At 36.7% G+C, this 12,064-nt stretch overlaps 1 protein-coding gene across 1 annotated transcript in view; it reads right to left on the minus strand.

The window, feature by feature from the left end:
* LOC126765182 (uncharacterized) overlaps positions 1-12,064 on the minus strand; it is a 177,257-nt gene that overhangs the window by 144,153 nt on the left and 21,040 nt on the right. The window contains exon 6 of the mRNA XM_050482761.1: positions 10,922-11,271. Within this exon, the coding sequence (XP_050338718.1) occupies positions 10,922-11,271 (350 nt within the window). The remainder of the gene's footprint in view (positions 1-10,921; positions 11,272-12,064) is intronic.

A 12,064-nucleotide genomic window follows, 5' to 3' on the forward strand; every position in this document is an offset into this window, starting at 1 on the left:
GTTATAGAATTGTGGGCCAAGGTCTAAGCCAACTCCATTCTTATTAAGCACTAAACCACTTAATTATTAAGGAAGCTTGTCCAATTAATTTTACTTAAGCATCACACATTTTAACAAACCATAATTATTTAAAGACCGGCGGAAAATCGCAAATCAGTATATAGGATATATAGGGAAGTAAAGATCTGGACTGATTTAACTAACATTAACTTGACAGGTATATCCAAGAACATATTTTCAAGCAATTTTATCAATATATAACTCATATACTGACCGAATTGGGATTTGGTTTGTTAGAATAACGAAAATCATTATATTTAGTATATAGGAGGTTAGGTAATTCCTAATCCAATATCACATATTTTTGGCACTAAACAATAGTACATATGTCCAATATTATACGTTCAGTTAATTTAATTAATTTACCTACACATTGGCCGATACATGGGTTATTATTTAGTTAGATATTGATCCGATTCATTTCATTTTTGGCACAGGACACTCTCTGAGCTTCTATAGCATATCTCACAAATTGACCGATATTTTCGATAAAAAGTTCGTAATAGGAACTGGGCGCCAGATTGCTACAGTTGTTACTGGCACGATCTAACCAAAAAAAATGTGGTGCGATCGAAGCGAAATTTCGGAGGCGGGAGCGTCATGGTTTGGGGAGCATTTTGCTATGATTCTCGGCTTAACCTGGTGCATGAACTCCACAGCGTACATAGATCTACTCCAACAAAACCTCATTCCATTTGTAAGGCAAGCAACGGAAATCGAATATGTATTCCAACAGGACAATGCCTCGTTACATGCTTCTCGGCAAACAAAGACATGGTTGGAGAACCAAGAATAGTCTTTACTTGATTGGCCGGCATGCAGCCCGGATTGTAACCCCATAGAAAATCTGTGGGGAGTAATGGCAGGGAAAGTTTACGGCAATGGGCGTCAATACAGCAACGTCAATGTGCTTAAAACTTCAATTCAGCAATGTTGGCTTGATTTGAGCGGAGATTTGTTCAAAAATCTTGTTGAGTCTATGCCAAGTCGCATTTTTGCTGTTATTGAAAACCGGGGTGGCCATACCAAGTACTAAGATTAAGTTAAAGTATCGAGTTTTATTTTGTTTTCCATAAGATGTGGAGTGCGCTTAAATGAATATCTCTTTAAAAATCCAGATTTCTTTAAAATTTTGTTAAGTTTTTACTAATTACTGTTGAATTGATAAAAATTTTAAATAAACAATATGTAAGACAATAAAATGAATAACTTTCAATAATTAAATGCAACAATTAAAGCTTTTATTTATTAAAAACCCAAAACATATGACTGCGCTTATACGAATGTCTACCACTGTATTATATTATTCAAAATGGGCACTGCCACAAGGTGGAATCGCGGAAGTTGGGAGTTATTAAGGGGTTACATAGGTTTGCAGGATTCAAAAAATCTATTTTTTTATTGTCTTATTAAATTCTACAACCTCTAATTTCTTCTACCTCTAGATTATTGTACTAAATTTTCCAAGTAATAATTTCTGAGATACAGCCTTAAGAACTTGTGCGCTCGAGGCAAGCTAGGCTCAGTGCGCCGTCTTTAAACGCGTGTTTATCGATACTGACTTTGACGTCAGTTGGCAAAGTTTTTCGAGAACTACTCAGCCGATTTTCATGAAATTTTACAAAGGGCTTTGAGATACAATGATAAAAGGCGTCGCAACGCCCGATTTAAAAATTTTTTTTTCTAAAAACTCAGAACTTCTTTGTTAATAATGTATGTTTGTAAAAATAAAAAATTTTAATAAAATATTCTATTTTTTATAGAGAAAAAATATTCAAAACGGGTGGTTTTTACCCGAGGAAACGTATGTAAACCCTTAAGCTAAAGTCTTCGAACTGACCGCAATATCTTTGATGAAGTTAAGCAGAGATAAAGAGATGCCCAACTCTCCTGTCACAGGAAATTTGAGAACCGCTCACCTACCGAACTTTGACAGTTGACTGGATTCGGTAGGTTTGAACGGAGGGATTTGTTGTCGCCGGTCAAGATCGCTAATAAAAAATTTAAAACAATGAAATGCGAAATTTAAAAATATTTCATGAAACGTTTTGCAATTTAATGCATTGTAGAATTAATTTTCAATTACAAATTAACATTAAAAGCATTTATTAATTGAGAACTAACAGCCTTATTAAGTATTGAAAGATCAAAAGTCAGTTGTTTTAATATACCATAAAATCATAAAAAAGGACTTAAGTAGTTTCGCCATATATTAAAAATCCAATATATAATTTGCAATCGTAATAAATCGTATGATTTAAACTCTGCAAGTCTTTCAAAATCGTAAATTTTAGTTCAAATCCAGTCAATCTAACCGAAAATATATTTGAATATTAGAAAAATAAAATTTAATACGCCCATCACGGAGCTCTCGGTACCTACCTCTCAAGAGCAATGCAAAAACCTGCTCAAGAGGGCTTTAGCTTTGGCCAATATTGCAGATGTGTAGACAACTCTCTAATAAGATTGTAGAATACTTACAAGGTTTGTCCGGAAAGTAATAGGACTGAGTCGATTTAAAAAAAAAATATAGTATAAACCAATCGTTACAATTCTTTAAAAACTTTCAAACTAGGCTCCTTCTGCGTCCTAGAATGAAGGCGTCACGGAAAGCATTCTCCGGAACAGCCTTGAGAGCCGAGGTGCATGCTGCTTGGATTCCTTCTTTCGTCTCAAAATGCTTGCCTTTCATCGGCTTTTTCAGGCAAGGAAACAAAAAAGTCCGAGTGGCCACATCTGGGTAGGGCGGCTGCGGAGTCTTTGGGAGGCCGGCCTTGGTTAGGTAACTGTTCACAAGGAAAGCGATGTGAGCCGCCGTTGCCGTGGTGCAACTTTCAATCAGCTGCGATGTCTTGTCGGACCCGATTGACCCTTTGTTTCAGTCTCTTGAGGACTTCCACGTAAACTTGAGTTTGGAGGAGGAACAAATTCAAAAATAGAGCATGAGCATTGTTTTCACTTTGGATTTGCTTCAAAGGCCTGGTGCCACACACAACACTTCTTGCTAAAGCAACGGTCTCGGTTTGATCATATCTAACGTCTCTGGCGCAGATTTACCGAGTTTCACACAGAATTTAATCGCGTACCTTTTACAAAAACACGTAGCGCGAAAATGTTTATCCTGACTCTCCAGATGCTCAGAGACAACTGACCAGCCGCTCGTTCACTAGCTAGGAACGACCTCTACTGAATCCAGTCGGAGTGTGCACGCTCCGAAGTACAGTCGCCGCAGAAGGAAATCAGTCTTATTACTTTCCGGACAATACCAGTCTGAACAGATGGTTCTTTTGTGCTTGGTACATTTTCACCTTGCATTTAGTTTTTCTTCGCTGTCCGGGTGTTTGTTGGTGCCTGCGTACTGGTTGCGGGCAGCGCATTTGATGTTTCCTGGTTGCTGTTTTCTGCTGCTTCTGTTGACTATGTCTTTGTTTCATATTGCCAGGAGTTGTTCTTGTTGGCTCGACAAAGCAAAAGAAGTAGACATTTAGGGAATGTCTATTTATATGCACTCAATATTGTTTGTTCTTATGCTCTTGCAACCAGTTACTACAGAGTATTATACTTGTAGTTTTGTTCACCTAACGGTTGTACATATCACCGGAAACTATGCGAGATAAATATAGGGTTATATATATATTAGGTTGTCAAATATCTCTTTTCTCCTTTCTGCTCTTTATTCAATGCTTTAAAAAAGTCTTACAGCAATCGGATTTAGTTCAAATATGCGCCGTTTCGTTCAATAATCTGTTTCCATCTAGACGGCAATTTCGTAATACCCGACGCGTAGAAGCCCCCCTCCTTATTTACGAAGAACTCGGACAGCCTCTTTTGAATTCAACTTTACACCAACAAGGGCATTCGCCATGGACAGGAGGGGGTGTTAATCACTTGGCGCTGTGTTCGGGCTATATGGTGGATGTGATAAAACCTCTCATCCGAGCTCTCGTAGCTTCTGACGAGTCATCAACGAATTGTGTTGTTTGTATCGTTCTTATCCCTTGAAGTTTTGCACAATTGTTATATACATACATATATATGCAATAAGTATGTACAATATAGTTTGTTATACATTGTTAATATATAAATTATAAAATATGTAAGTATGTAGTAGTAATATTTTTTTACCTTATATTGGAAAGGAAATCTGCGATAATTATATATTAGCACACATATGTATTAATTTTCATATGTTTGGATGTCTTTATCCTTTATGTACTATAAGTAAATGTACACCTGTTGTCAAACACGAAAGTTAATAAAATCCGACACAAAGGTTAATGCTATAATCTGAGCTAAGCGTATTCTTGCGCTCAATTCTCAATGTGTGTTCGCTGACTGGCCAGCATACCAATAAACAACTACAACCCCATAGCTCGGTTATCCCGCCAAGATCTGCAGCTCGAAAGAACAACAGAAGAACGTTTGTGTTAGATTTGTATTTAAAAGAATACCGTATAGTAAAAAAAGGGAAACAAATCGTGAAAAGTGTGAAAAATAATAAAAATTATTCAATTTAAACAATAAGGTGTTCGCTTCTCTAAAAAAATCATAAAAAGGAAAATGTTGAATACCAGCAATAATACAATTCTTCGAGAAGCTTTCATTCTATAAGTTCAGTACTTTTATCTGAAAAAAGTAATTAAATTAACTAAAATCATTAACACATTTGTATGTATGTACATGTATGTTTTCTACATTTTTCAAATTATTAGCACAGGTACTGAGCGGACTTGGCAAGCATTTGCCGATAAGCTTGATTAATTAACTTCACAATTGAATCGATTAACGTCTCCCACTGTTCAGTATCTATCTGCAGACAGTAATGCTAGCTTGGCCCTAATCTCACCAAACACACAGCAAAACCTTCCTGGCCGTCCATCATGGCTTGACCGCTGTTTGGGACGATTCACCTGCCTAAGACCACGACAGTTTTCGCTTGATATTGTCGTACGTGATCCATTTTTCGTCGCCAGTCACCATCCGCTTTAAAAATGGGTCGAGTTCTTCCGTTTCAGTAGCATATCGCAAGCGTTGATTCGGTCCAGAAGGTTTTTTTGCGTCAAATCATGCGGCACCCAAACATCAAGCTTTTTTTATATCCAGCCTTCCGCAGATGGTTTAAAATGGTTTGGTGACTAACTCATATCTTCTGGGCGATGTCACGAGATGCCATATCCCGGTCTAACTCGATGTTTTCCATGGTTTTATCGGTATTCGTTGTCACAGGTCTTCCGCCGGCTGGCTAATCCATGGTGTCGTTTTCACCCGCTCTGAATCGTTGAAACCATTCCTCCGCAGTTCGAAGTGATGAAGTATCATCCCAAAAAAACACCATTAATCTAACGGAACGTTTTGGTAGCGGATTTAACGAAGGAAAACTTTAAAATAGCGCGAATTTCGGCGTCAGTGAACTCCATGTTTACACGTCTATAACTGTTGAACGCAATATCCAAACTAATCATTCATAGCGTCGTTTTGTCGGTTATGTCAAAACCTTTCGAAGATGTATAGTATTGCCAGAAACGAGCTTTGTTGCGCTTTATATATAGCCGCGAAATCCAAAAGACAAAAAGGCGGAAGGGAGATATTTAACAACCAATATAAATTATTAGGGAGACGAGAAAAGTGGAAAACCGGTTGACTGTCTGTCTGTTCGTCCGTCCGTGCAAGCTGTAACTATAGTAAAAATAGATATATTTTGATATGCAGTTTTCTTAGCACCAAAATAATTACAAGTTCGTAGATGGACGTTATCGGACCATGGACCACGCCCACAAATCGCCGTTAACAGAAAACTTATAAAGAGCCCTAACTAAGCACTAAATTAAGATATGAAACCCTAATTTGGCACAGGGGATCGTAGTAGCCAGGGGCACCTGTGAGCAAACATTTTTGGAAAAGTAGGAGTGGCCCTGCCCTTTAATAAATTTATTTATACATATGTACCTCCTAAACCAATTAAACTTCAACAACAGAGCTCGCCCAGCACGAATACCATAAAAATCGATAGTGTGCAAATGGATGAAATCGGAGGATAACCCCGCTCACTCCCCATATAACAGCACTGTTCAAAACAACTAAAAGCGCAAAAAATCACTACTTTAATGAGTCAGAAACGTAGAAAGTTGCCGCGAAGATGGTTTTACAAGGCTTTAGAGCGACCGGTTAAAAATTAGCCGATGGGTGTGGAATAATGCTTTTAGTTACCAAATTTTTGTACCCCAGTACCTGTAGTAGACTTTTGTTCGAAAATATCGGTCAATGTCTGAGAGATATAAATAAAAATCATTCTTCTCTTCAAATGGTATGTCTGTATGTTATCTAGGAACGCCCTCTACCGAATCCAGTCGGCGCGCGCACGCTCCAAAGTCGCGGCAGAGGAAAATCAGTCCGATTGTTTTCCGGAAAAAACCCTGTATGTAAATTTGTTAACACTCATTCATTTAGAACTATTTTTTGTTCAATGAAATAAAACTACAACAACTAAACATATACAATTGACCCTAAGCAAATCAGCTCAATGCCTTGCGTCTTTCTTCGCCCTCCGCCCGCGCTCTGATATATGCCTTAGCTATTTACCGTTCTAAGAGCTGCGAAACTGACTACTAAAAGCTGAGCCGTCCTCAACATGTTAAAGGAGAATGGAGTCATGTGTAGAAGTTCACGCAGGGTTGTGCGCTGAGTTTCGTCACGCAAAAAAACACTCTCAATGTAAAAAACAAAAACATTTGGGACAAGGGCTGAGACTAAGAAATTATTGTGACATTTATCACAGTGGCCATATAAAAGGGGGCAAATTCGGTGTGGGATTCGCAGAGACTCCACCGGCGAGTCCTGGATGGAACCATGAAGAATTTTGAATAGCAATTACTCGTCTATAGAACAACAATGCGGTGGGGCCACGGGGTGCCGGTCACGCCCGTTCAATCCCCAAAGAGGAAGATCCCGCAATCTGCGCCAAGCACCGTGATATAAGTGTCGCATATAGTAATGTAAGCCTCCATATCGCCTATATAATATACGAGTATAGTAATGTAAGAACCCATTTACATATCCATTTACATATTTACATTACCTATACTAATAGGGTAGAAACGGACAGTTTTGCAAACAACATTGTAAATAATAATAGAGTAAGCAAATCAAATCCCAAATATAAAAAAATTATAAATTTTAAGCAAGAAGGAAATTACCTACTATCCAATAATAAAAAATTTAAAAAAATATATAAAACACAAGAAAAACGAAATATATAAATAAAAATTTAGAGAAACATTAAAGTTATTTAAATATTGGATATATTTTGAATACGCAGGGACTGCTTATTCTGGCCGCGGAGGAGTAATGTAAGCCTACATATCGCCTATATAATATACGCGTATAGTAATGTAAGAACCCATTTACATATCCATTTACATATTTGCATTACCTTATTATAACTAATACTACCTTAGTTTTAAGAGAAATTCGAGTAAGAGAGCAAGAAGATATTAGAAGAATAATTAGGATTAAGCTTTAAAATAAGATAGGATAAGTGTAAATGATACAAAAATAAAAAAGGCAGTTCTTTAACAGACACTAACGAAAGCGTTTGTTTAATTCCGAGAACGTGATTATATAAGGTCTTATCGAGTATATTAATTGGCTCTTATAAGTGTGGCTTTAGGGCTGGACAACCCGCAACTGACCACATATTCACCATGCGCCAAATCTTGGAAAAGACTCGTGAAAAAGGATCGACACACCACTTCTTTGTTGAATTTAAAGCTACATATGTCTGAATTTGGTTTTCTCGAAAAACAAATACGGCTGTGAAAACTGACGTTGAGCAATAACAGAATCTCCGTCAGGATCGGGAATGACCTTTCTGAGCCGTTCGATACCAAACGAGGTTTCAAACAAAGCGACTCTATATGGTGCGACTTCTTCAATTTACTGCTGGAGAAAATAATACGAGCTGTAGAGCTTAATCGAGAAAGTAAATTCTTCTATAAGAGTGTACACCTTTTGGCGTACATCGATGATATTGATATCATTGGCCTCAACATCCGACCCGTTAGTACTGCTTTTTTCAAGCTGGATAAGGAAGCGAAGCAAATGGGTCTAGCAGTGAACGAGGGCAAGAAGAAATATCTCCTGTGATCAAAGAAACAGTCGTTTCACTCTCGACTTGGCTCCCACATCACAGTTGACAGTTCTCTCTCGACGAACAAAGACCAAATTCTATAAGTGACTCATTATTCTCGTTCTGCTATATGGTGCAGAGGCATGGACGATGGCAACATCTGATTTGTCGGCGCTACGAGTTTTCGAGAGAAAGATTGAAAATGAAGAACGACTTGAACGCCGTTGTAACGGTGGCTACAACCGCGTGACATCACTTAATAATATAGAAAAATATACTTTTTAATAAAAGTCAGCCTAGTGACACCAACTCTGTCCAAAAAATTTATTCTATTAACTACTTTTTACCTCAAAAAACTTTACTTCTTTTTGGCAACGCACCTTCGCATCCAGCGAAGACTCGAACAACTCGTTAACTCGAACAAGTATGGTTTTTATTGGTTAGAGTTTTCACTAGGCACTGTACTGATAACAACGGCATTTCTTTTTGAAAAATATATCATATTTTTCTCATTGATCGTAACGTCTACAATCGAAAATATAACGGCAACATTACTTCGATTTGCATCATTACATCTTCGTATGCTTGTATCACTAATCTGGTAATTGCCATACAAATCTCTTTCCGTGCATTACATAATCTATTGTAATGTTCCTTCATAATAACATGATAAATGAACGATTTCTCTACATTGAACAGCCGTATCGACATGGTAAAAATACAACTGAACATCATTTGGTGTACGACCATATCCTGTATTCATGAGTTTTGCTCTGTGATAAAATATGTCAGGCATTTTGAAATAATAAATATGAAATATGTAGTTTTTGGACTTTTTGTTTATATTTGTAACACCAATCATATAGAGTGAAGTGAGGTAAATGTTTGAATATTCTGATATTAGTTATATAGGGGATAGGCAAAGTTTTCGCTAAAATTTATCTATTTTACGTATAAAGATATACTGTTGTGAGTAAAACCCGCTCCCTTATCTTCATTGTGATAACTAACATATTGGCCGATATATGCGGTACAAAGTCACCCGAAAGCTCAAAAATCTTTGTATTAAGTATATGGGAGCTAAAGGAAGTATTTTTCCGATTCAGTAAATTTGTGACATACAGACACACCATTATAAGAGAAGGATTTAAAAAGTCAACTATAGGTACCGGGGTCTAAATATTCGGAACCTAGGGTAACATAACCCAATGTAACATAAGAATATAACCGTTTTATTGGGAGTGAGCGAGGTCATCATCCGATTTCATCCATTTTCACACTTTCTGTAGAAGTTGTTTTAAGATTTTTACTCAACAAATTTGGTTGTTGTAGCTGTAGTGATTTAGTAGATATGTACATAAAGCTTGTTAGAAGGTGGGAGCAAGCCCACTTCTTTAAAGGAATTTGCATACAGATGCCCTTGCTCTGTATCAAATTACAGCTTTTTATCTTAATTTAGTGTTTAGTTATGGTTCTTTATATGCTTTCGGTTAATGGCGATTTGTGGGCGTGGCTGTGGTTCGATTACGCCCATCTCGTATTTTTTTTTTTTTTTTGTACTAAGGAACCCACATACAAAGTTTCATTGGCATATCTCAATTTTTACTCAAGTTACAGCTTGCACGGACGGACAGACAGGCAGTCAACCGGATTTCAACCTTTCTCGTCATTTAAATATAAGCTATCTCGCTTAGGTTTAGGTGATGCGTAGAATCGTTAAGTGAACAGCAGTTAGTTGCAGGAGTATAAAAAAATTAAGTATTACAAAATGCATTTGAAATAAATCTAATAAATCTACAAATTTCTAACTCAACAAAATAAAACGGATGATATCAAAGGTTATTTCCTCTTCAATACTCGAAATTGAATGTACGTTAAAAATGTAGTTGTAACGGAATTCAGTGTTATAACACGCAAAGTCAAAATACAATTAAAAGTGGAAAAAATCTCAACCAAAAAAGCGCAAAAATAGTATACCAATCCAATTTTCCAATATTTGTATCGATTTGCGCGAGCAGTTTAAATGGACCTGTTCGGATCGAATGTGATCTTGAGTGCATTGTAAAGTCAGGAGTTCAAGAAGGCCCATACGAATCTCAACTGGAGTATAAAAACACTTATTATACGTGCAAAATAGGCACTACATCCGTATACGTGAGAACCAAATCAGTGAATACCCATATATTTCTGATAAGAACAGCATGACATTTCACAAGCAAGACGGTGTTTAAGAACTTCAAAGAAAGAGGTGGAAAACTTGGCCGAAGAGCGTGGCCTCTTTGGTGAAAACGGAACGATTCGACCAATTTCAACCATGTTGGGTACATATTGTATCATTTCCTTGAAATTCTTATGTTACCTACTGTAAGTATAACACAATTTAAAATTCCGTCTGATCTAGTAAACAAATCTATCATCAATGAAGATATTGGAATTAAATTTTGCACAAAGAGTGTCAATAAAGTACGTAGTCTCAAAATTGTTGCAATTGGATCATAGCTTCCCAATCCTTAGATACTCAATTTGCGAACCTCAGTGTTAATTGCTGATTTTATATTGAAAACTCTCTGAGCTATTTTATTGAAATTGAGATATGGTAATTTCTGTATAATAAAATGGTCTTCTATCGAAAATGGATAAAATGCGGTCAATACGCGGCTGCTAACACACAAATAGTGTAAATAGAATGGAAATCTTTAATAAAATATTAAAAATAAATATAATACGTTTACTTACCTATCCATATGTAATTCCACTTCCCATAGTTTTGGCTGTGACATTAGCAAACTGGAATTAAGCCAGTACTTTTTTTCCTTTAAGTTTATATGTATTTCACAAATAGTGGGTTTAACATTGTCAGGTTGAGAATTAAGTTGCATAGCAAAGTCATATAGATCGTTGCCATATTTAAATTTTAAATTACTATAGGTGAATGTTTGGGTTCTTCGGTATGCAGCGTTTATTGTTGTAGCTTCAAAACAATCAGTTTCTATCAACATTTTCAGCGCCTGTAGCCGGTTATGGTTTTTATAGTTAACTTTAATTACAATGTAGTCTTCTGTGAACCAAGCACCATTAAAATGAATCTGTGAAGATTAAAAATGTTGTCCGTAAAATAAAGTTAGCAATGATATCAACGGAATATAGAATATAATATTTGCTTATTACGTTAAAAAAAATAGTGTTAATATTTTATCTTGTTTTTGTAGGATTTGAACAATATTTTGCCATAAAGTGGCACACACTAAAAACATTATTCGTGCAAAGTTTAATCCGTTATATTAATTGCTTCTTGATTTGTGTACCGGAAGTAAAAGAATCGAGTAGAATTTAAAATTGTGCTACATGGGAAATACGCGTAGTTATTTTATTATTTTTTTTATATATACGTGAGACAGGATTATAAAAAGAATGCCACGTACCAAATTTTGTGGAATTCAGTTGATCGGATACAGAGATATGGGATTTCACTAAAAAGTGGGCGGCGCCACGCCCATCGTACAATTTTTAACCCGGCCCCTATAACCTCTTGTCATGGCATCCCGGCGGCAAATGTTTACGTTATTTGGTTATTGATTTATCGCGCTTTTGGTAGTTTTGAACAGTACCGTTATATGTAGAGTGAGCGGGGTTTTCATGCATTTTCACACTATCGCACTAAGGGGTATTTGATGCAAAAAACCGGTCAAAAGTGGTTTTTCTAAACTTTGCCAAATGGTATTTACGCCGCATGTTTTACTATTTACAATAACCGCTTCAACCTGCGCAACCCTCCCCCGCCCGCTTTTTACCTCGTTCTCGCCACGGATCCAGCCGGAACCCAATCATTGAGTGTAACGCGTGTCTCTGTTCTCGGCGTTCTCGATTATTTACATAATT

The sequence above is a fragment of the Bactrocera neohumeralis genome, unplaced genomic scaffold (assembly GCF_024586455.1).
Source record: "Bactrocera neohumeralis isolate Rockhampton unplaced genomic scaffold, APGP_CSIRO_Bneo_wtdbg2-racon-allhic-juicebox.fasta_v2 cluster10, whole genome shotgun sequence".
Lineage (NCBI taxonomy): Eukaryota > Metazoa > Arthropoda > Insecta > Diptera > Tephritidae > Bactrocera > Bactrocera neohumeralis.